The 25,483-nt window shown below is 40.9% G+C and overlaps 1 protein-coding gene and 1 long non-coding RNA gene across 4 annotated transcripts in view; one reads left to right on the top strand and one right to left on the bottom strand.

Annotated features, from left to right (window-relative positions):
- LOC102799559 (uncharacterized) overlaps positions 1-16,589 on the bottom strand; it is a 36,586-nt gene extending 19,997 nt beyond the window's left edge. Inside the window, exons 1-6 of one of the 2 annotated variants that reach the window (XM_006806148.2) lie at positions 16,571-16,589; positions 15,855-16,072; positions 7,454-7,531; positions 7,249-7,340; positions 7,020-7,136; positions 4,717-5,506 (exon numbers count right to left, since the gene is read on the bottom strand). In XM_006806148.2, the coding sequence (XP_006806211.1) occupies positions 4,717-5,506; positions 7,020-7,136; positions 7,249-7,257 (916 nt within the window). In that variant the 5' untranslated portion in view covers positions 7,258-7,340; positions 7,454-7,531; positions 15,855-16,072; positions 16,571-16,589. Of the gene's footprint in view, positions 1-4,716; positions 5,507-7,019; positions 7,137-7,248; positions 7,341-7,453; positions 7,532-15,040; positions 15,140-15,854; positions 16,073-16,570 lie in introns of those variants that run through there. The other variant, XM_035914470.2, reaches the window with a different exon arrangement.
- On the top strand, positions 1,417-23,551 carry LOC102799181 (uncharacterized). Of its 2 annotated transcripts, none has more exons than XR_004844146.2 (4): positions 1,417-1,666; positions 6,665-6,837; positions 6,955-7,147; positions 20,879-23,551. It is a non-coding gene; the product is annotated as an uncharacterized LOC102799181 (long non-coding RNA). The 2 variants fall into 2 exon arrangements; XR_437514.3 differs by having other exon boundaries at positions 6,717-6,837.
- Positions 23,552-25,483: the final 1,932 nt, after the last annotated feature.

Here is a 25,483-nt window from a genome sequence, read left to right on the forward strand (position 1 = left end):
CAATCCATGAATGAGCCCAACAAATTTTCATCTGTTTAATTTTGAAAATCCAATCGATGGTATTTACTGTCTGGATTGTAAGCAGGATTTTAAAAGTCATGGCACCAGATCTTTTTGTGCAGTAGCAAGAATGAAAAAAATAAATCACAGCTGTGTTTATCGCTGAAAGTGATCAGAATTGCGATATAGCAATTTCCTATTGAAAATATCACTGAGGTCTCAGTGGTAACTGCTGCCCTAAAACTCACACTGACATGTTGCAAATATGGGAGGGAGGATTCATATTGTGCTGACCTAATAAGACCTCCATGCTTTTTTCAAATTTCCTCCAGAATAAACATCCCCACATCTGCATAAGAGATACTCAGTTGAGTTCTGAAATACAATGAAAGCTCCTTTTTATGAGCAAACCAGAGTGACATTTAAAAAGCTGACTTTCTTTCACTTTCATCTAATCAAAACAGTCAGCAGGAGAGTAAATAACAGCCTTACAGCATCAAGTCAATAAACAGTGACGATATTGAAGCTGTTCTAAAAATTTTCACAGTGATTCTACTCAGTTTTATGCAGCAGAAATTAAACTCAACAACACTGCATCCATTTCAGTCATAGTCATGCAGCAAACTGCTGGCAGTATGTATTTTAACAACATATAGCTTGTATTGATATAAAGACCCCAATACTGACCTAGTGATAGCTTTTTTCTAAAAAGAATATAAAAAGAATAAAAATAAAATATAAAAAATATAAATATTAATATAAAAATATGAAAAGAAAAAAAGAATTTAATTCATGATGTTGCAGAAAATAACTACTCTACCCACAACCCTACCTTGAAGCAGTGACGTCTCTGACTGGTGGAGGTTACGGTTGCCATAGAAATGTGTCAAGATTAAGGATGAAACTTCAGAAATCTTAAAAGTGAAGACAGTCAGGAACCAAGCACTGTAACATACGGATAACTAGGCCATACAGACCTTTCCTGCATGGGCCCTGGGGGCATGTAAGCCTCCTCCCACATGCATGGGTTAACTGGTGAGCCTAAATTGGCAGTAGGTGTGAGTGTAAGTGTGAATAATAGTCTCTCTCTCTCTCTGTATGTCGGCTACATTGGCGACCTGTCCAGGGTGTACTCGCCGACAGCCGGTATAGCGTCCAGCCCAACTACGATCCTGAATCAATGAAGCTGAAGAAAATGGAGGGGTGGATGGATATTGTACAATACTGGAATAATGAAAAGGAGTAAATCTGGGAAGGCTGGAAGTCATTTAATGCAGAGTCTGCGAATTGTATGGCATTGTTGCATCAGTAGCTCCTTCGTTGTTAAAAGTATCTATGTACACTATCTTGTACCTTTACCTTTAAAAAAGGAATTGTCTGAAATGTCAATAGAAAAAATGAAAGCCAATTCACTTCCTTCATGGGAGACCTTCAAAAAGTGGGTGGGCACTTTTGTGCTCTACAGCACCAGTGTACTCTTCATATTAACACAGCATGAAAGAAGCTAACACCAACCAGCAGCAGTTTAGGTGCTTTTAATGTCAGGCTTGTTAGTTTGTGGTTTAAGTGCAAATTTCATTTCATAACTTTTGTTAACTTATTTAAAGCTGAATGAAAAGCTGATGACTTTCCCTGCTGGCTTCACTCTATCTCTCAACTCTTGCAGGTAAACCTTCATTGCATTTACAATAATTTAACAGATTGTGCTCAAACTGAATATTTTGTTCACATCACCTATCTGTTGTGTGTTTGTGTCTGTGAGAGAGTGTGTGAGAGAGAGGGTGTGCATGTGCACTGAAGAAGAGAAAGTGCAGTAAAGACAGTAAAGTCACACTGAGCTAAGAGTAGATTTTTTTACTACCCATTTTACTATCTTACTGTACACACGTCTACTTTATCTAGCTGTATCCTTTATGTGGCACACTTTCTACACACAGGTGGGAAATCTGTGTTAAAAAAAGGAAGTTGTAAATGAGTGAGGGTGAAAGTAAACAGACGACAGGCTTGCTAACCGGTTCTGTTCTGCATTACTTTGATGTTTAAAAAAAAGCAGAGCAGTTGTATGTCAGCTTTGTCAGAATAAAGCGGAATATATCCAAGCAACCAAAGCTACATATAACCATATTTTGTATCATGATGTGGACAGTAGCATGGAAGAAAGTCAGGCTACTGCTGATAACACTGCTAAAATTAGCCAAACTAATCTGACATAGTGTGTGTTTGCAACACCACACAGAGCACAAACACACATTTCAAATTGCCACACATTTCAACAACATTAGATTATTGAGGAATGTGATTATAAATTTCATACAGCTCCTATAATACCCACAAAATATTTGTTAGGTAGTGGTGCAACGATACACAAAATTCACGGTTTGGTTCGGTTCGATACTTTGATGTCACAGTTCGATATTTTTTCAATACAAAAAAATGTTCATGCCTTTTTCATTTGTCATTTATTAAAATTATAAATATATATTTTAACTCAAAAGTACAGTTTTTAAATTTAATGTTGCTGAAACAACAAAAAAAAAAAAAAAAATCTATCTGATCGAGAAATCACTCATCTTTGGAAAAGAGAGTTTATTACAGAGAAATGGCTCTTTCCAAAATAAAAGCTATACTATACGCTTCTTCTGGGCTATATTCTCAGCAGCATATTAAACATATCAGGTCCCCATAAGGAGAATCATGTGCTAACGGCTGTCTAAATGACTCGGGTTTGTAGCATGCGTGCGTCTTGTTTTTGTCTGCTTCCACTTGTCTTTGCACGAGGATGATGTCGGCGTAAATGTGCAGTCATATTCGTTGTGTTCCCACTAGTGCTGTCAGCGTAAATCTCGTTAAAATGACGTTAACGCCATAATGCAGCAAATCTCCGTTAACGAGTTACCGTGGATCGCCCCGTGCGTGGGGCTGGACGGCGTCAACACGTTAACAAGCTAACTGCGCTAACGCACTAGTTCCCACCAATTGAGCATTGCGTGGCACATCTGACATACTGTTTTACTTTTGTCCATGATGCGCTTACCTTCAGGGTCATGCTTCACATGAAAACCAAGATAGTTCCAAACGCCAGATCTCAATGAGGATAGGGGTGGTTTAATTTCGAGCTTAGCTTCTGTCTTGCTAGCTTGTGCTGCGCTCAGTGCACTCGACAGTGCAGCCTAGGCGGAGTAGTCGAACGCAGATTTACTGAGCGCTCAACACAGACAGCATCGTCAGAAGAAAAGTTGATAAAATAAATACAATTTTTTGTATTGTTCGATACATATGCGTACCGAACCGAAAGCACTGTATCAAACGGTTCAATACCGATACGAGTATCGTTGCACCCCTATTGTTAGGTCAATATTTAACTCCATCCTCTTAAAGCGAGCTCAGTTTAAACGTTTTTGTCAGAATGAACAACTAGCAAATAATTTGCTTTAATAATTAATTAAATTAATAATAATTAATAATTAAAATGATTAATAATTAATAATTTGCCTGAACATCCCCAGAAACATTACAGTGTCCTCACAAACTAATTCAAATCAATTTCAAAATATTATCTGTCTGTAATGTAACACTTCAACATTCTGTCCCAAACAAACAATTTCATATAATAATAATTAATAAGACGAAAACTGACGAATGAAAGCTAAACCAAACATAACAACAATAACAGTAAACTCATGCCAGAGTTTAACTGAAACTAGAGTTGAAAATTTAAAAAAAATAATACTGAAAATATGTCATTAGAAAGCACACATCTATGATAACTCTGGTACTCAGTACTGGCACACACCCAAAGGTGCTATGACCAGGAGACTTCAATCCGCCATAGAAAAGAAATGTTTCTTTAGCAGTAATTACAAACAGTCCACTTGACTGGTCATCGAAACACGTTATAGGAATGCTTTTTAGCACACAAACTGTGCATCCTGAAGACAACAGCAACAAATCAATTACTATGAAACAATGTTAAATTTCACAGAACCCGTGTGACAGCTTCAAAGTTCTTCTTTTGTCATTTAGAGTCTGAAAAGCAAAGATTATTTCTACTATTTGTATTACATAAAACACAGAAGCAGAAAACCTGGAATAGTTTGGCATCTTTACAGTTAAGCAATTACCAAAATAGTCGTAGAATTAACTGATCAAGTCTGCTTTTGAGTCGTACTATGTACCTTTGATATTTGTGAATGAGAGATAAGTGGGCTGTAAAGAAATAATGAGGCAAGAAAAATGGTTTTTAATGAGCCACCAGCTGAATGCTGCAGTCTGTAGCTGGCATGTTTATGTTGCTTTTGAAGCTGCTTAGAAATCCCGTTCTTCTGTAATGGTTGTTTAACAATCTGTACCAACTTTCATACCCTATTTAACGTGCTCAGCTAAACCCCCACCCATCCCAGAAACAAAGCAGCGCGCCTGTTGCAGATGGTATTTCAATACCCAAAGACACTTCAGCCCTCAAAGCCATTTTATAACAGTAACACTGTAGTCACTGAAGCAGTGTGAAGTCTGGGAATTACACCCGCAAAATTTGGTATCACATGTGCCTGTGCTCAGCCAACCAAGTCAGACGAGACGGTTTGAGGTCTCGTCTGGACTGGAGACAGAACAAAATGGATTGTGTGTGGGCAGACAGGCTGCTGGCCGCGCTGTGATGAGCCGAGATGTCCTCGCCGTCACACACACGCACGCACGCACACTGAAGCCAGAACTCACCACATTCAGTTTCCGAGGAGCTCGAAATTTCAGCTTCCACCACTGTCTCCTCCATTCCCTCCTCTCCCTCTTCCTCCTCTTCTTCCTCGTCTTCGTCCTGCTCCTCATCCTCATCCTCATCCTCCAGCTTCAGTTCGGTCTCGGCCTGGCTGTCCTCCCTATCCTGCTCTTCCTGCTGATTCTCCACCACCTGCACCTCCTCTGTCTGGGAGTTGTGAGCAGCTCCTGCCCCCAGCTCCCCCCCCTGGCTCAGGGAGTAGTTGTGCTCCTCGCTGCAGTGCTCCAGAGCCAGTCCTACTGCGGCTGCTGCTGCTTCCTCTTCCTCTTGGGCCACCTGATACACCTCCACCGTGCGCTCCCTTGACACCCCCTCATCCTGTCCACCTTCAGTCACTCTTCCTGAAACACACAGCTCTGTTGTCCGGGCAACAGAGATACACCCTTCCTCCTCCTCTTCCTCCTTCCCTGAAGCAGTTTTCTGGACTTCCGGGGTGCCAGGAGGGGCTGCGTGTCTGTTCCTCCTCCTCTCCTCCTCCTCATCCTCTTCCTCCTGCTCTTCCCGGCTCCTCCCCCAGCAGCCCATCAGCACAGCCTCCTCGGAGCAGGGCAGCAGCTCCCCTCCGACCCCGAGGCCCAGTTTGGTGTAACGAGCCATCTCATCCAGCGCGGACACATCCCAGCGCTCTGGGTGCAGGTCTTCACCAAAGCCTCCGTCGTCCACCAGGTCGCTTAGCAACTCAAAGGGCCGTTTCCTTGGCAATGCTGGGGAGCCCAGCATAAGGAGCACACTCTAAAAGGGGGACAGAGATAAATGACACTTAAACATATGATTTGTGACAAAAAAAGAAACAAACTTTTAAATCATTCAGTATTTTAAAGATTATTTTGGTGTAAAATGACAGCATTTACTAGCATTTTAAATTGTGATTCTACTTCTGCTACTAAAACAGGTCAGAATGAGTTGTGTGGGGGAAAAAAACCCTTAATCAAAATTACCCACCCTCCCCCAGTGCCGTAATCCTGTCAGGATTATTTCACACCTGGCCCACATACACAGACTGTTGATAACTGAGATGCCACGTGAAGAATTCGGTCTTGTTTTCATGTGAGGCATGATGTTTAAACATTGCTGAATAAATAAATAAACTGTATTTGCGATGTATATATATACATACAAAAAGATTGAGAGTGGTAGAGGATTAATGGCTTTTCAAGCAGAAACCAAAAACAGAACACAAACAACGGTCCTGTGTCCCAATTATATTTCCCACTCTGCCGTAGCCTGACCACCTGACCTTCTGCCACTGCGGTTACTGCTGCTGAGCTCTCATTATAGTCCTAATAGAGGCATGATAGGACATTAAAGAGAAGAGACATGCAGCAGCTTAATGCATCAATGCACACACAGACAGAGGAGGAGGATTATGTGACAGCACTGAAGCGGAAGGATGACTTCATCGCTGTATGTAACCTAATAATATAGGCTTTATCATAAAAGCACAGTTTACCTGGGCATCTGTTTAATGATATGTCTTTCCAGACTTCTTCCCGTGCTGTTATAAAAGCACGTGTTTAAATACAGTTGAGAAATAGCTCTAATGTGCGGTGTAGTGAAAGCTGTAATGGTTAAAGATCAACTGGATTGGAAATGGTTCATGATCCAATCATCATCAAGCCTGTGGCCCGTGTTAATTCTCCTGAAGAAAATAAACACAAAACTATAGTACAGATTGAACAATGAATGCAAATAAAATCTACATTACAAATAAAAAACAGGTCATATTTTGTTGTCCTTAAAGAAAAACACATTTTTTCCCAGAGATTAAGAATTGATTTTTGGCAGGTTGGCAAATTTATAACTGAGCATTATAATCAGCTGCTGCTCCCGCAAGTCTTTCACTTTATAGACAAATAGGCCGGTGATCACAGTGCTTATTCTGTTCTGCAGCCTCAGTGAGCTGAGCATCGCTACACATGAATCAGGTTTCCTCCTCCTGTAGTATCACCAGGTGCAGATGCTGGATCTGGATCTGACATCAGGGTGAAATCCTCTCTGGGGAAGCAGCTGAACCGTGACTGCACTGACAGCCAGCAAGCTAGCCAATAAGATATACTTTCAAAGTAAGAGCACGGTATTGTCCACTAATAGATCAATCACTAATGACATCATTTAAATTGCTACAATGACTCACTAACTCAAATTAGGCAGCTATTAATATATCTGTGTGTCCTATACAGTGTCTACCCGAGCTCACACTATAAGCTGCGTGAGCTTTGGCTCTGTCCATGTTGTGCTGTCTTACCTGGTCGTACTCTGTCCTGCCTCCCTGTGGCGACATGGCCAGAGGGTAGGGGCTCATCAGACCCCTGTGCCCCCCGTAGGCCTCGCCAAATGCAGGCTCCATCCCATTCATACCCGGCTGGAAAGGAGGTAAAACACACACACAGACACAGAGTAAATCCAACACCGAAGCAAGGAGTAGGATAATTCGGAGGTGATGGGTGAGAGCCACTGTAGCTTTCCTACTTTACCTGAGGCATGCCCGAGGCAGGAGGTTGTCAGGTCGCAGTCCCAACGTGAGTGTGAGTGAGTTCAGCAGCGAAAAACTCGACCGAGTTCAGGTCTGAGCATTGAGATGTCACCAGCAGAGACACAAGAGGGAAAGAAGAGTTCATCACAAAGATAGAAGTGAAGGTAGATAAAAGGACACAAAGAGAAATGGAAGAAAGTACTTACCTAAGATTGAGAGGTGAGTAGGCCAAGTGGGTGAGCTCTTTTCACATGTCGCAGCTCTGCAGCACTCGATTTCTCAGCCTGATGGAGAAAACAATAAAAAAGGGAGCAAATCAATGTGACAATGAAACCTCGGGATGCAATACATAATATGAACACAAAAATGTTACAGTGTTACATAAGCCTTATATTGTTTTGTTGGCTTCGTGCAGCACAAGTTGTCTGTTTGCTGCTACTGATTTCAGTTTGTTTGATCGGCACGAAAGGAGGAGACGACAGCAGTACAGATGATACAATGCAGGTTTTAAATGTGTCTTTTTAATAACAGATCCACAGTGCCGCTCTTAGATGAATGGGCTTCTTTGACAGAAAACATTTCACAAGGGCAATCTGTGAAATTCACTTTTGTTTGTTTATTGTGGTGTTTTTCTTTTTATATATTTTGTATTTGTAAAGCAAAACATTAATGAGTTCAGAGCTCTTTATTTGTCTGTTCAACAGCGGCAGCTATTGTTACTTACATTAGTTGGCTAGCTTTCTATTAATACATCCATTCATTCAACATGAAAAAAAAAGATGCTGGTGCTGCAAAAATGTAGGACATATTACTTCCTGAGAAACCTCTGCTAACAACGAGTGTTTAAAACAGCAAATGCAAAAGCTTTCATGCACCAGATAAAGGTTGAATTCTGTTGTGTGACAAAGCATCCGTGTGATTCACTGGCATTTGTCATTTCTACTGTTATGTGCATTAAAGGAGAACTTTGATGTTCATTTGTTAAACATTACATGACCAGTGTGGGGTGAGGATCAATGAGCTGGAAAGGAGAAGAGTTTGGATAGATAATCTAAAGATTAGTGCTAAAGTTAAACAGCTCTCAAATGCACTAGTTAAGTTTAAACTGTCAATAAAACACAGCTTCCATGCTTTGCATGCTATGGAATCAAAAGGCTAAAGTATGCAGGGCAGGAGGAAGTCAATATCCTCAAGGCTAAATATTAGCTCTTGTCCAGCTAAGTGAAAAATGTGCAAAGCAAGCTAGTTAAGCTTAGCTGACAAGTTGAATTGAGCTGTGTTAGCTTGTATCATGACTGCCAAGGTCATGAGCAAACAAACAAAAAAAGAAAGAAGTCAGTCCATCTCTGTCTGCTCTCTTCACTGCCCAACTGATTCACTCCTTCTTTTATTAATATCAATCTTTAAAAATAAGTTTTTCTTTTATTTTTACATTTTAAAAACATCACAAGTAACCTTACTTAAAACCCTAAATAATGTTGGTCACATACTTTGACAAACTGCTATTTTTTCAGGTCAGATCAGGTGATAAGTACAAAGTTGATATGCTCCAGTTCTTCCAGTTTCAGTACCTTACAGGTACCGTGGCCAGCTATCTGCACACACTGCATGTAGACTGGCTATCACAAAAGAAAGTCGACATGAAACAATCATAAATGCATTGATGACAAAACGCTCTGCAACTTTGAGTGCAATAAAAGCTTCCCAAGAGGAAGAGACAGAGAGCCTGACAGGGATAGCATCATAATCAGAGCTTTCAGTCGTGCCAACTAACTTGAGAACAACCGCTCCAAACATACAGTACTGTGCGAAAGTCTTGAGCCACCCCTTATTTTTTTACATTTAGCTAGAAAAAAGGGAAATTACCAGTGCAAACACATGAAAGTGCAGTAGATAAGGCAAAAACTGGAGTTTGTACAATTCTAACTAGCTTAAAGTTAATACTTGGTATGACCATGTTTATTTTTCAACACAGCCTGAAATCTTAGGCAAGGTTTCTTGTCATTTCTTTAAGTAGTCTTCAGAATTTCTCGGAGCAGAATAGTTTTCCAGCTTCCAGTAGGGAGGCTTTGCTGCCTGCCTATTGTTACGTCTTCTGTCACATTCTTTCAATAACGCCTGGCTCTGAGGAGGCCAATCCAAAACTGTTGTATTCCAATGTGTTTTTTCTATCCAGGTATTCTTTCACTGAATTGGCAGCCTATTTTCCATTGCTAATAAGATACTTTCCAGATTTCAAGGTGGCTCAAAATCTGTTTGTGTTTTCTTGTATTTATAATTCCACCAGTTATGTCAAGATCCCCAACACGACAGAGCCTCCAATGTGTTTTACAGGTGGCTGCAGAGACTTATTGTTGTACCTCTCTCCTAACCACTTCTGTACATATTGATAGTGATCTGAACCAAAAATTTAAAGTTCGAAATTCCCTTTATAAGACCTGTTGCCACTGATGATTTTCAGTCGAGTTCTTGGGTAATTTGGCATGCTTCAGTGTTTTCTCTCTGTCAAGGCAACCTCTCTTCCACTGAGACTTCTGATGAGGTTTTGGTAAACATCGATGGTTTACCAGAAAGACCAGATGCATCTCTCCTGTGTCATGTCTTTGCTGGATTTTCTCGTATTTCTTAAGGACATGACTTTCAGATACAGTTCATCTGCTGCAGATAGTTTTTACGCCTGCCAGATCTTTTGTCTGGCACCAAACTGTCTGTTATGTGTAAACAGAACATTGGTTTATCCCTTGAGTCAGTTGCCTTTTTATGTTTGAATGATTCACACAGGTACAAGAACTGAAAATTAGTATAAGAAAAAACAAACAAACCTGTAGCTCAAGACCTCTTTAAAAAATAAAGTGTGGCTTCTTGCAAGCAAAATATAAAGAAATGAGGGGTGAGTCAAGACTTTTGGACAGTAATGCGCAAGCAAAATTATTACCAATGCTAGTGCGAAATACTACAAAGTTCTAACCCTCTGCTGATAATTTCATTCACACTATGTTACATCTCCTGCTAACAACTGGCCCACCAACACTGACGGATGGTGTGTTAAACACAGAATTAAACAACTGACCTCACAGATCTGCACGTTGTCACTGATAAAAGGCGTAGCTTTTTGAGTAAAGACTGGACCGATATCTGAACACGGTATCGCAGGAATTATAAAGTCAAAAGTCAGCATTGACCTATGAAGCATGTGTCGTGTACTTGTCTGTTTGAAGGGGCTTAGAATAGAAAGGGAAGAGAGGCAAGAGGTGCAGGACAGGCGGGTGGAAAATTCACAGATTTCAACCAATTCCACACTGAACAGGAAGAAATGGTGCATTTGTCGGGGACCATTTTCAGCCACGAACAGATGCACAGATTGCACGCCAGATTGAAACAAAGCAACAAAAAAAACCTCTGCAGTGTGTTCAAAATATACATGTCACAGTGCAACACTGTGACTCACTGATGTTTTAATTGTTTATGAGCAACAGCGGTGCAGACGAACACACACAGTAAATGGCTTTTCATCTGACTATCTTACTGGTCCACTGAAGTACTGCTTCTTTAGCTCCGCCTCATACGGGTAAACTTGAGCATTGACGTTGCTTTCAGCTGCTCCATTCATTAATGTTTGTGTAACCAAAACTCTGATTCTCCCTTAAAGGAGAAGGGGGGACGCCACATTGCAGGCGCCGAATACACCCGGCTCTTTTCAGATGGCAACATGATGAAATACTGAGCAACATAACACCCACACACACACACACACACGCCGCAGGAACAATGCAGACCTACTGTTCAGTACCTGTGGAAAAGTCGAAGAAAGCAGCTCACACAGACCCTGGTTCAGTGTTTGAGAACAATGCCATAATACGTTCTCTGTGGATTGACCTCAGGCACACAAGAATGAGGAAATGAGGATTGGCTGGGTGGTTATGACACTGCCTTGGCACGCCAAATGGAAAACTGGTATTTGGCACATGAGACAAGCCAGCTACCAACATACTGTGTACACAAACACTTATCAGACACATGCAGGGCTCTGAAGCTGATAACCAATGGGTGGAACAAATATAATAATCTAGGCTTCATACAAATGAATAAAAGATACACATTATTTATCATAAAGTTTACAGCACAAAGAGCGGGACCGTTTGAAACGCGAAGCTCTGGGAGTTTGCGCTAAGGGTTAAAGCGATGTAGATTATTAAGGAAGCAGTTCACTAGTACCAACAAAGTTGTTTGAGTGCCAGCTTTGACTATTTCTGCACTTACCAGAGCTAAAAAAAAGCTTTTGAATACGATAAATCAAAATGACATTTAGTAGGCTACCAAGCCACTTTCCCCTCTGTTGCTGGATGCGACATTGGTGCTGATATATCCTGCAAACAGGAACGAAGCGCACATGCAAATGTGCCCATGGCGTACTATTTACCATTTCTTTTAATGTTGTTTATATGAACACAGTGCTCCTCTAGCTATTTGCTGCCTCTACAGGGGAAATTTGCACAATGAAACAGATACACCAAACAGACTTGTATTTATATTTGTTCATACCACGGCTGATATAGGTGGCTTCATGCAATAACAGCTGAGAAATCCTTTTGTGCACATTGGTTAAATATAGGGCACGGTCCAAAGGGCTCTTTGCTCATAAACACACTCACAGAGTTCACAGCAAGGCAGCGGGGAAACAAAAAAGTCAACAGCAACCAATAACCATAGGCTTTACATCCAGCCAACGATGCATTTAGCGCTTTGTAAACAAGACTCCGCAAGCAAAGTGGATGCCTGCACAACTGTGGCTTATGTAACAACACTGGACGCACACTGGCAAAGTAAATATATATGCTAACACTCACAATGTGGTAAGAAAATGGTTCATGTAGTGCAGGTGGTGCATGACGAAATTTACTTTTCCTTGTTATGGAGCCCCCCCACCCACCAGCCATCCCCCGCCACAGAGGACCTTTCGATGCCTTCAGAACTTACAGTAATTGCAGCCATTTCTAACCCCATGTACACTTAGAGCTGACTTTTCTATTAGTCTATTACAAATGCACTGGAGTAATTATCCTGTGAACACTGTGTGGGCACAGAACATGCAAAATAAAACTGAACCCATATACTTGCAACAGCTTGTTATGTAACACAGGGCAGAGTATTCAAAAGAATGTGTGTCACGCCATAATGTACCCTTCCAAAACAAATCTACAGTACATTCAAAAGCTGCAAACAGTTGCACTATTATTGATTCATCTGGCATTTGTTTTCTCAATTGTTGTGTGTGAAAATAATCATAAAAAAGACACGTAACTTATTTACAAGTTCCTACATTCCAAACTGACACATTGTTTCGCCCAAGCTACAATAAAGAATGCAGATCCAGTCTATTTACTGTCATTCAAATGACGTGCTGGAAAAAGGACGTACTTCTTGCTTCAAACTAAAAAAAGAAAAGAAAACAACATTAAAATTCAAAATGAGTTCTTGGTTATTTTCAGCTGATGAACTAGGTGACCAATCCATGAATTGTTTCAGCCCCACTGTATTCCAACACGGGCAGTTGTTAAAAACGGTTTGCCTGTGGTGGGGTTTTTATTTGGGTAAAGAGCATCGCCATGACACCAGAGTTACAGCTCCCCTGTTTGCAAGAATGAAAGTAAGTGTGGGGGGTGAGCTTCACTATCAGAGGGTTAATGAGGCTCTGGACAGAAATCTGAGGGCTTTCCAATTTACTCTCTCAGAAATCGTTCTTTCAATGCCACTGTCAAACGAAACTGGCTGCTGTGAAAGCGAGACTGCAGCAGAGGGAGCTCAATGAACAGTAGTGTTTTATGTATTCCGTAATGTCCAAACTGAAATAAAATGACACTTATGTCTTAGTTTTTCTCAGAAAGCATGCTAGCATCTCGCAAATGCATGTTAATTTTGCTCCGTGAATAGGGCAGAGGAGTCTGCCCTGACGGTGCCTGTTTCCAAAAGATAACTAAAACAGATCAGGAGCATAGCTCAACCACAACTGATACTTTCATATGCCTATAAGAAGCAGCAGCTTATGGTGGTTGAAAGTGAATGCAACCAGGTGGCCACTGCTAATCTCTCCTGCAGATGGTTGACCCTCTCTGAGCCTGGTTCTTCTGGAGGTCTCTTCCTGTTAAAAGGGAGCTCTTCCTTCCCAATGTCACCAAACGCTGTTCACATCTGGTTGTTGGTCCTTTTTCTCTAGCATTATATGGTCTTTAGCTTACAATGTCAAGAGACTTAGGGTGACAGTTGTGGTGAATTGATGCTATATAAATAAAAATGCAACTGAAATGAATGGCTTCATGCCTGGAATCAAAACAGCAGATGTCACTGTAAAGTGGCTCTTGGAGCTTTGAGGTCCCTAATACTTACAGAAAGGTGTTTTAATAGAGAAACCTGGAAAACAGAGAGGGGAAAAAACTAAACTAAGATTACCAAAATAAAAAAATAAAAAGTCAAAATTTCAGTTTTTTGCCTTCTGCCTTCTGTAGAGCTCCAGTAGTTGTGAACTATCTCACCAAATGAAACTCAAAATCCAGAGAGTGAGAGTTCTTGAGTATTCAGAAGTTCATTAATGAAACTGCAATGGAACAACTAGACATAACTGCTTAAATTGTCCCCTAACCTAACTGAAAGTATAACAGGAAGGACTACATGTCCATGGTGTGGCAGCTGTCCTCATGACAGTCTGCAAGCAAGGATATAAGTATAGCGCTTGCCTATGGAGTGCCAGCTATTTCTCTTATGATTATTATTATTTTTGAAGTTTCAAACAGTCATGTGATAATTTATGGTACTTTTGTTCCACATACTACCACACTTTCTCCATAAAAACTTGTTTTGCACTTTCAGAATTAACGTAGTATAGTGCTAGCTGGGTATAACGCACACATGTAGGAGTGGAAGCAAGTCATTCTGACACTGGACCACGAGGCAAAATTAAAGCAGTCTGACCAGACACTGAACCTTTTGCAGCTGGAGGCCTCTTCAGAAATAATCAGGGGAAAAAACTCCAGGCTGATGGCAAAATGCACGAATGAATGGAGGTTACGCACGAGGGAGAGAGACTGAAAGTGAGAAAAAAGTAAATTCAGAAGGAGCCCAGTGAGAGGCTGTGATGGCAGAGAGTGTGGCCGAAAACAGCGAGGAGGAGGCGGGAGAGCGGGGAGGAGAGACGATCTGGCTGTCAGTGTGTCTGGGAAGCCAATTTGCCAAATTAAAGCTCCAAAAATCTAGGCGGCGGACAAAGGTCGGTCTGCCTGGGAAAAATCTTTCGCATCTCCAGTAATAAAATTAAAACATGTTAATAACTGCAAAGAAAAAAAAATACAAGAACAAACACCCAAAACGACCTGGATGCGCCCCCGCCTCTCCGTGTCCTTGGAGCTCCGTTTCCCGTAACGATGGAGAGCAAAAGTGGCCCCCTTCTGCCGCCCCTCGCCTGTCTTCCCCGTCCATCCAGTGCGCGTCCGCAATATTCCCGAATAAACCTTTTAATCACTGACCCGGTCGGTGGAATCGAACTGACGGGGCACAACGGTGCTGTGTCCCCGCACAGCTGGATACAACAACAGCAGCAGCAGCACATAAAGAGCCAGAGCACGAAGGGAAGGTGCCATGGTGGCAGCCAGCAGCGTGTCCCGCATGGCACGGCGAGCTGGAGAGCCGCGCTCCCACATCCAGCCTCCCTCCTTTCTCTTTCACACCTCACATTCACATTTTACGCATTTTTAGTTTACTTTTTTAAAACTGCAATGTAACGCAAAAAGAAATATTCCTACCTAAAGCAGCCACCACGCTTCGCGGAGTATCCAGCCGAGACAACAGGGATCCTTTCAGCGCACAGACAATAAAAATGGGGCGCAGCTGGCAGTGCCACCGGATGTCCAATATTAATTGTTAATACGGCCGATTTGAGAGCCTGTGGATGGGCTCCGGCGCTTTAACGGCCCCAGCTGCGGTCAGGTGGCCGCTCTCTGTCCACACCGACTCGGACTTTCGTTACATTAAAGTTGAATAAATCTCAGAACAACTTTGGCTTCTGTAGGTCCACCTGCAGGTGCTGCTGCCGATTGATGGTGGCTGTTACAGGCCGAGGCAAGTTATGCCCGTCATTAAATGTAATTTTTGTCGGCGAGCAACTGTAAAGTTTGAGCCATTACAGAGAATAAACACCGGGAGCAAAAGCTGCCTGGCCGCGCACATAGGAAACATAAACAAAACGGTATAAATGCGTTATGTAGCGTGAAATGGGGTAGTAAAAGTGTAATTTGGTACATTAAAAAAAATAAATATATATATATATATACGCTAACTTGTTACGTATATCGCACGTGGAAAGCATATATTTCCAGATGTTTTTGTGAACGTGGTGCATTTATTATTCCAAATTCAAAAGTATAGTTCTTTATCGTGCAGCTACAGTGTGTAAATCCGTGTGAAAGTAGCCATTTTTATCACAGAAGACCGTTAAAAGCCGTCATATTTTTTTCTATATGTGCTTTAAATATTTTGTCAGTTAATTATCGGTCGTAAAACTTTACGTAAATGCTTATGTATTTGTCCAAAGGCACAAAGCTGCGAGACGGGCTTTACCTTAACGCGTGTCCTCGGATGTCCCCTCCGAGTTAATGCTCCTCCGGACCGGGGTAAAATGTCGGCCTCGGCCTCTCCAAATGATATTACTCCGCACCATCCACGGAGGGGGGAGAAGAGGCTCACGCATGGACAGCAGCAGTGACCGCTCAGCCCAGAAATCCCGTTCAAGCTACAGCCACATGCAGGAAGTTAGTTCACGGCAGTATCGAGCTGGCCTATATGGCGGATAAACGGGACAGAAGATGGTTGTAGGACTGTTAAACACCCCCTTCTCCACCACCACCACCCCGTCCTCCTCCTCCTCCTGTCTCTCCCTCCCCTTCATTGGTGCAGAAACCTAACGTTTTGGAGATGAGAGGGTGGGAAAACAGAAGCACTCATCTCTCCTCTGAAGCTAATTCCGTCGTTAATAAACTTTTACGAGCTCGTACAGCAGACCCCCCTCTGTGTTTGACTTGGTGCCGTCCGCGGGACTCACAAAATAACACTGGGGGACACTTTTGGAGCCGGCTCCGCGGGTTAGAACCACTTTTACGGGCTCAGAATGAAATATAAACACAAGCAGAGAGATAGAGGGCGTGGATCCGCGCGTGCAGTGTGCGTCCTGTTTGCTGTCACTGAGTAACAGCGCTGTTGTTGCTGTTGGCTACGCTGTGGTTAGCTACTAGGTTCAGGGTTCAGCGAGCCATACAAGTAGAGAAAAAGAGACTGACCTGATCGAAATGGGAAATGTGTCAGCTGTAAAAAAAAACAAAAAAACAAAAAAACAAAAAAATAAACAGTTGCAGTTCTCATCGGCGGGTTGGGGGGCACTTGAGTTTACGAATAATCCCGAAGAGCGAGTGTCAGAGCTAAAAGATTGGGCTGCACTTCTGGGATTGCCTTTCAAAATAAAAGTCGCGCTGAAGAATAAGATATGAAACGTATGTTATTAATTTAGGGTTATATTAAAGACATACTTTTTTATAATGCAACATTTTAAATAATATTCACCTATTTGTATTAAATCAATTAAAAAAGGGGTACATACACGTTTTATAACTATTTTCCCCTTAATATTCCTTCATATCTGTTGTGTTCAAGGATTGTATTTGTTAGGTCTATAGCTTATTTTCACATCTGTTACCCTCTCCCATTACATACCTCGGGATAACACAAAGTGAAGTTCTTTCACACATAAAATACAATTTTAAAAGCATGCATTCTACCGTGATTCCCCTGGGGATATGTTCACTGTAACAAAATGTAAGATATGAAAAGAAATGTAAATTTTTTTTTTAAAGGATATCCATACAAACCGTAAGGCCAAAAACATGATTCCTGATTTGGATAGAAAATAGAATTATTATAAGTTATATATGTTAAGTTGTTTTCTCATGACAAACAAGCCAGATACCAGGTAAAAGCTAAAAGAGTTCATTCTAACCTCAAGACATTTCATCACGAGTTTGAAAATGTATCATATAATAGCAGTGATTTTGTGTCCAGGGTCCCGTGAGATCAGACTTTTATTATGAAAGACAGACCAGCCGGTTTTGCGCTCGTTCACTTTTTATAACTTGACCCATGAGTGAAAACGGATACAGTTTGATCTACGACACGGTGTCGTCATAGGGGTGTGGTCATACGACCCGTCTTTAAGGACACCGGGAGGATTCACGCTACGAACCCTCTGACCTCAGCGGGGCTCTGGGGCGACTTCAGAGCAGAACCCCGCTGGAACCACTTCACCTACATACCCACATGTCAAACAGAGGAGCAGACGTCTTTACTGTTACTGAACAGCCATGATGCAAGTCTTTTTCTAACCCATGTAAAGCAATAAAAGTACTATATAATTCCAGTTCTTTATATTCGCATTAATAACCAGTTAAATAGACAGGCCAGTTTGTGAATATAGATACAACTGAGGTAGAATAATCGAACTTGACAGAACGTGTTCAGTAAACTTAAGACGATAAGCTGTAACATTAATATTCATCATGGTCAATAACAACATTCATTTATTTTGTAATCAGATCAAACATTTTGCACAATAACAAAGAACAATTTCTTAACATGTAAGAAACGTATGCAGTAGATTTCTATCAAAAATATTTTCTTTGAACTACAAACAGAGGCAACAGATATTTTTAACTCTGTAAATATGTGCAAGCTAGAAACTGTGTTCCTGTGCTAATTTGATACACTTAGCAAACATTTAGTCAATTCAGCAGAAGAAGAGCATTAATACATTTTGAAATGTTTAAAAACTAAAAGATTGTTTGATTACTGTGGATATACAACCACCACTTTCCAAAAACAAAAATAATGGTTTGTAACATGCAGATTCATGGAGCAATGGTTTGCAGGTTATTTAAAATAATAGCTCCAAGCAGCACATGTGGTATGGAGAACTTGAATGCGTGTGACCATTAATGCTTCATGATATGCATGTATGATGCATCTGTAGATGAATATACATGAACAAAATATGCTGCTGTTGAGATAACATCTTTTGGCTCATCTGCAGGTCGTTGCAGTCTGCGTTTGTTTATTTTACACACGGTATTCCAGCCTCCTAGCAAACTGGGGTGTATAGAGCAGCTATTGATAAGCCAGGTTTACTGTAGAAATTCTTACTTTTGTAGTCTGCACATGATTACACATTGTATTCATTTAATAACTGCATTTAATTCAACATTATACTTACAGTCATGGTTTATTTTTTATGTCATATTGATAGATTATGTTTCTATTATATCAGTTACATAGCAGTGACATAGCAAAAGCTGGCTGCTGCCTTATATTACAGAGACAGCCATACAGTTCAGGCAGCGATATTTAGGTCAGATATAGCTGCTTGTGTAAAGATAGTTAATTCTTAATGTACTCTCAGAGGAAAGTAGGTTGTCATGGTACATGAGCGCATTACACCACATTTTATGAATATTACCGAGGATAAGCTGCGTGGTGTTTGTGATTATCTGTGTCTGCCAGTTGAAGCCCATATGTGTTGCCCTCTCAACTGTCAGTGAACATGTCTATGTGTGCCCTCTATGTGCATCTCTTCTCTCTCCATAGATAGATAGATAGATAGATAGATAGATAGATAGATAGATAGACAGACAGACAGACAGACAGACAGACAGACACACTTAATACCACTGGGAAGTAAAACCCACCTTATTAGTCAATCATTTACCAAAAACACGCCTGTGTTTTCAAAAGATTGTGTAGATTTAAAGGATTGTTTACTCATTAATTTATGTCCATGGTGAGATTGCAGTTCTGCCCCACCATTAATTTAATTGCAGCTGAGAAATATAAATTAATATTTTCAATTTTAGATCGCAATGAAATATGAGTAATAGTCACAGCCGAGCACAGCAATCTGAACTGCCCCTCCAGGTACATTGCTACTTACTAGTCCCTCAATAATAAGTATTAATATTTATACACATGCAAAATGAGATTTTCTTATTTTTTCTGAACTCTGAATGTTTTTTTTTCTGCTGCCACTCTGTTACACATATTCTAAGCTACATTTCAAAATATTAAGGTTGTAATCCTGTTTTTTCTTAGTATTTATACATGACTGCACTCTACTTAGTATGGTTCTGTTTCAATTGATACATCTCGATGTGTCATCTATGAGTTCAAAGTTCGTTTATTAAATGTCTACCTATCACCTACCTTTTTTGTTACTCTGATAAAGAGATTTTGATTTATAGACACAGTAAAATAATAACAATGTAAAAAGTATATCATCATACAAACACAATAAGGTGTAAAATTCACAATGTATGACATCAGCCTTTAGCTCACTGCTGTCTCCATGGCTCTGTGTTTCAACAACAACACCAATACTGGTTTAATAATTAATATAATTTTTTTCTTTTTGGTGATTGCATTCAACACACATTATTGTTTTGACAATGAACTACTATTTCTTCTCAAAGACTGCTATGTTTAAAGTACAGAGCCCATAACTGGGTGTGTTATATGTTGTTGCCAGCACTGGCTACCTTGTTTCATTAGCAAGGTACAGCTATGATTCAGTGTCACCCCAAGCTGGATTTGAGTTTTAGCTAGCAAAAAACAGGCTTCAGACAAAGCATAAGCTTGAGGCACCTGACTTCTGGAATGTGTTTTGGTAACCAAATGTTAACACTAAATATTTATATAATTAAGCAAATGAATTTATGTATTTTAGTTATGTCTGCAGGGTTTTCAACCATGCCTCCGGAAAGTTGGCTAATGCTAATGCTCTAGTGCCAAAAAAAACCTGCAGCTTCTTAACTGGCCACTGGTTGTTTGCTTCAAAACAAGTAAATCTCTATAGACTTCCATAAACTTTACAGCAGAAATCAAATATGTTTACAACCTAGCACAAAAAGGTTTTAGTTCTCTGTAGTCTTAATTTACCCGTTCTTGACATCTGTCTAGGCGACAATAAAGTTATCTTAAGAGGCGTGGTTTCTTGGAGCCAGCCTTCTAGCCGGTTGCTGTGCTTCAACTTAGCTAAATAAAATGTTTGGCAGTGTTTTTGTTGAATTGGTGAATTTCTTTCCTTTGTATTTTTCTATACAGCATTGGAAATTTGTGTTACTAATTAGGAAGTATTTGTGTTTGTGCCTCAAAACAGTCCGTGGAAGCTAACCAAAGTTGCTAGCATTAGCTGTTGTTTTCATTGGTGACTCCAAAATCTGAGATGGTGGTTACCAAATTTGATAAAGGTGGCTTCAAAGTGAAGGAGGCATCTTAACCAGATTCACAAACCACCTCCACTGGCTTCTTTTGACATGCAGTAGCTGTGGCTGTATTCACCCAGATTTCATAACCACAGGAGAGGGTTGGGAGGTTAATGGACTGGTAAATTCAAAACTTTGTCTTTTAGCTGAGCTCTCTCTTCACTACCACAGACTGGTATGTGCATTTCTGTTTACACTACACCAATCTCCAACTCACACTTCACCTTCTCATCACTTCTAAATGAGTTCAAGATATTTTAACTTTTTTTCCTCTGTTTTGTATCTCAGAAGAAGCAGAAGGAGGAGATTTTCAGTGGAGAACCCTGACCTCTCACCCCAGTCGTTTCATGCTTGGCTGCAGGTCACTGCAGTGCATGCTGATGGGAACTCTCTGATGAAGCCAATAGAACCACATCTACTGCAAACTGAAGAAATGCTTGTCTGAGCTTCAAAAAGCAGATGCCCTCCTCAGCCTGGCTACGCTTTGAGACGCTGTCCATAAACGTCAAAAACAGGATCAGAGACAAGCGGTAACTCAACATCCATTAAAAACATGGTGTACTTTATACCAAGGATGCAGACACAGCTCTCACTCCATTCTTGTCAGCTTTCTCTGTGCCTATAAAGCACCAGTAGACTGGATGGTCAGATTCTCTTCTATTCCCTTCAGAAGTCCTGCAAGGGTGAAGATCTGGGCACCTGTTTTAGAACCAGGCTGGAATCTGCATTGCTTGTCCTAAATCTGAGGTTCCACCATTAGCTGGGGCCTCCTTTCCAGCACCCTAAAAGAAATTTTGCCGGGAGCCTGAGCAGTACGATAACTGAAGCACTCACTCAGGATCTCCTTTTTGAAAATTGCAATCACCACTCCAGTCTGCCACTCCACAGGCACAATGCCAGATTACAACCTAACATTAAAGAGGTGTGTCAACTAAAACATTTCCATGTCTAGAGGCTTTAGCATCTGAGGGCAAATCTCATCCGAACCTGGTGCTTCCTGTCATAGCTCTTCTCATCTACCCTGTCAGTGACATCTGCCAGTTGTGGCCAATATGGCCCTCCTCCATCTGTTCAGGCTCCTTTTAACATTTCTCCTATAAAGACATTAATTAATAAGTTCTCTAGTTCAACAGCTCTTCAGTTTTCTTTGTTGTTGTTGTTTTTTTTTAGCAATGCACTTTCTTTTGATAGATTTAGGTGAGTGTCTATAAATCACGCATGCTTATCTTACTGTTCTGTTGTGACAATCTTGCATGAGAGAGTCAACCTTGTCCTTGATTACCAAGGTAACCTAAACTAGCTCAGCCCCACAGCATAGACCTCCTACCTTTTAGAGATAGTGGAAAATATCAACAGAGATGCTGCAAAAAGGTCAACACCAGGGACGTTCAATGATATTTTTATTCTTAGCGCAAATACACAGCGATACAGTAGATCTACAATTCTGCTACAACTTCCCATCAGTGTTCTTGGTATTCACAGAATTTTTTTTTTTAAAAAGTCACATTTTAAAAATGAATCAGTCTGTTTCTTATTATGTCCTATCAATAAGATTAAAATTCTATAAGAGAAAAAGGATAAGTTTAATTTGCAAAACATTGAGCAAAACATTCAGTACTTACTTGGCGTATGATCTCACTTGAAATATCATTAAAATCACATTCCTAACAATGTGCAAATCCAAAAAAACCTGACTGTATGGGCATGGGCATGGAATTTCTTTGGTTAGTGCTAGTTTGGGATGGGACTTTTGTATCCTTTGAATGCTTGGTTAGATCATGACGTGGCAAATTTAGAAGCTGGGGCATCACTTTGGGCTCTTTGTATTTTGGAATCATTCGTGAACAGTTTTGCATGGGGGTGTGGCTTAGTGTGCAACAAAGTGTTGTCAGTTTAACGATTTCTTCAACTTTGCCTGTCAGTGTTTGTATGTTTGACCAGCCAGTTCATGCCTGTATATTCTCAGCGTGTCTGCAAACGTTTCTTCCACAACTGAAAGCCGACGCTCGGATGGAACATAAATAACTTGAAGAGTGCGATTGTATCCTATGAGACATAGTTCTTTATTGAGTATTTCACATACAGTGCCACTCACATACAAGCATTTACTTCACAGTAATACAAGGTTACATACAGCTTCTCAAATCCATAAACAATCCGATTTGTGATTTATTGAATGTTTGTTACCATGGTGACTCTTAACACACTTAAAAAAAAAAAAATCTATCCTCGTCTATGCTGCCAGGAACATTTAACAAATGAACAGTAGCCAGTTATCAAAAATGAAAAGGAAAAAAAGTCACGAGAAAAAGAAATTGAAAATTTGAATGTTTTTCTTGAGCATTCATACTCTGCACATTTTACACGGGTTATCTGACGTCTCAGCGCTTCCCTCCTTTAGGTCGATTAGCTTGGATATGGGAGAATAATGACGTTCGGTGTCCAGTGACGGACTGACTCTGCAAGCAAACTGTGGTTTGTTTTATGATGAGTGGGATTGATACTGTAATGTAATGGCTTTGTTTCCTATGGTAATCCTAACCGAAGGAAACAAACCCAAAACAAAACTGTACGGTCAGAACGTCTAACAGAATTCAGATGTCAGGACAAAACCAGAGACATTCAACTGGCACAAAGACAAAACAGTGCCAAAGTTACAAGACATGGTTGTTTTGACAAAAGACTGCATATAAAAGATGGAGGCGGTTTAGGTCTGAAAGTAAAGCCAGCGTAGAAATGCCTTGAACCTGCATTCTTTCATCCTGTAAGTTTATGGTGTCAATTAGTAGTTTCAAGCTTTTAAAAAAGTACAGCATGTTCACCTTGCAAATTATAGTCCAATTTAGAGTGAAATAGATGAAAAGGCTGACTAAGCTGCACAGCATGGACACCTTTTCATTGGCTAGGTGTTATTTTTTTGCGTATTTAAAAAAAAGTGTATGGGCTCAGTCACTCATCTCGGGTCACACGAATAAAAAATGTGTTTATTCAGTAACGTGTCGAATCGTGTTTTACAATGGAAAGAACATCACTGACATCTGGAGGCATCAAATTGGGACTTGAAAAACCACAGGGTGATGTCACACATGCTGCTGACAGTTGAAATGCTCCGTTTGAGGCTTGTACACTGGTCTTCACATCCATGTGGGTGATGTTATGGTGGTTTCATCGACCTTTTATATATATTCCAGTCTATGGTTTACCAACACTAACAGACTGCTTTGACCCTTAACTTGAGACCCTAACGAACACCTTCTTGAGGAGTTTCTAGTCTCAGTTTGAAAATTTGAAGTATTATTTAACACAACATGGTGTCTTTTTGTAAATACAGTCCTTTGTAAAGAAAAAAAAGCCACTAAAGAAAAATACGAGGCCGCAGTTTTCCTCGGTTTCTCAGTCAGTTCTGCCCCGTGCTCATCACGTCCAGTTTCAACAAACAAAGACGATGACCTGCTTCAAAAGCAGGTGTTCACGAACCAATGCGCGCCGCCGCCGTGGGCACGCCCGTCTTTTACGTGCAGTTAAAAGTCACCAAAACTTTGTCGAATAAGTGAGCTACTTGGGAGTCCATGTGATGTTTGTTTACACACTCTGGTTTACTTGCAGAGAAACTAAATACCAACTACAACAAACTTTACTGGTGAGCAAAGGCTACTTTAAGAGTGTAATCAAGTGTAATTGCACTCCACTGACACGGGGCTCTGCATGTGTAAACTGCTGTAATGCACACATTGTTACACATCCGATTTTAGACTCACACCACCACCACCACAACTACAGAAAAAGGCAAGGGAGGGATGGGAGGGGGGGAAAGACAGAACACAATTTGGTCTTTCTAAAAAGTAGCTGTATTTTGATTTGGATTCTTTTTGGCTGAAGCAAAGCGGTTTCAGAGAAGAGGACAGGGAGGGCGAGTTCCAGGGAGGAGGGAAGGACGGGTGCTCGAGGTTTGGAGAGGGGAGGTGTAATTGTGGCAGTGGCTGGTAAGGTGCAATGAACTAATTTTGGGGGGTGTTTTATTGTGTACATGCTTTTTTTTCTGTGTGCGATTATAAGGGCAGGGACTGCAGATGAAATAAGATAAATAACCAATAACTGCAATGATAAGACTTCTTATATTAAAATAAATTCAGAGCACTTGTCATTATTTCCCCAAACAAGAATTAGTGATGCATGCACAGGCATTGTTCTCCTTTGAATTAGGAAAAAAAAAATCATATTCAGCCTATCAGAGGTTACAATGCTGCAGGTTTCTTCACATCTTATTTTAATAACGCACTTTTTCATCGCTTTGTTTTCTAAAAGCTCCCGAGAGTCTGAGTTCATTTGCTAAAGTTAAAATGAGGAACGCGGTGAAAGCGCTGTTTGAAGGTACATTTTAAAAATAGCAGATGTTAACACCCAATCTATCTGCAGCTTCGCTCCAAAAACACGTCCCTACAGTACAACCTACAGTACATCTGTACACAGGCAGGCGAGAATTGGGCAGGATTTCATCAAAAGGGGTCAAGTGAAGAGGGGATGAATTGGGCGATGAGATCACCATGGCAACGAGGACCTCCGTGGTGCGGAGCACGAGGGAATGTGGGAGGGAGTTTCACGCTGAAGTGCCCCCAAAGTGGAAGGAATCGCTCTCTGCTTATTTTTTTTTTTCTCATTTTTTTTTTTTACGTGCTTTCAGGAGATTCTCGTGGCCGCGGTCCAAGCGCCCACATTAATGAACTCTTCACACGCTCGCACACGCGCTCACACTCGCACCCCATTACATCACGGGTAACAACACTTATATAACAGGACCTCGCGGACACTGAGGTGATTACACCGGGCTTACATCAGTGTCAGCGAGCCAAAATAAATAGACACAGAAATCCATGTTCCTCGCTGACGATGGCA

Source organism: Neolamprologus brichardi, chromosome 6 (genome assembly GCF_056152115.1).
Source record: "Neolamprologus brichardi isolate AB-2024 chromosome 6, ASM5615211v1, whole genome shotgun sequence".
NCBI lineage: Eukaryota > Metazoa > Chordata > Actinopteri > Cichliformes > Cichlidae > Neolamprologus > Neolamprologus brichardi.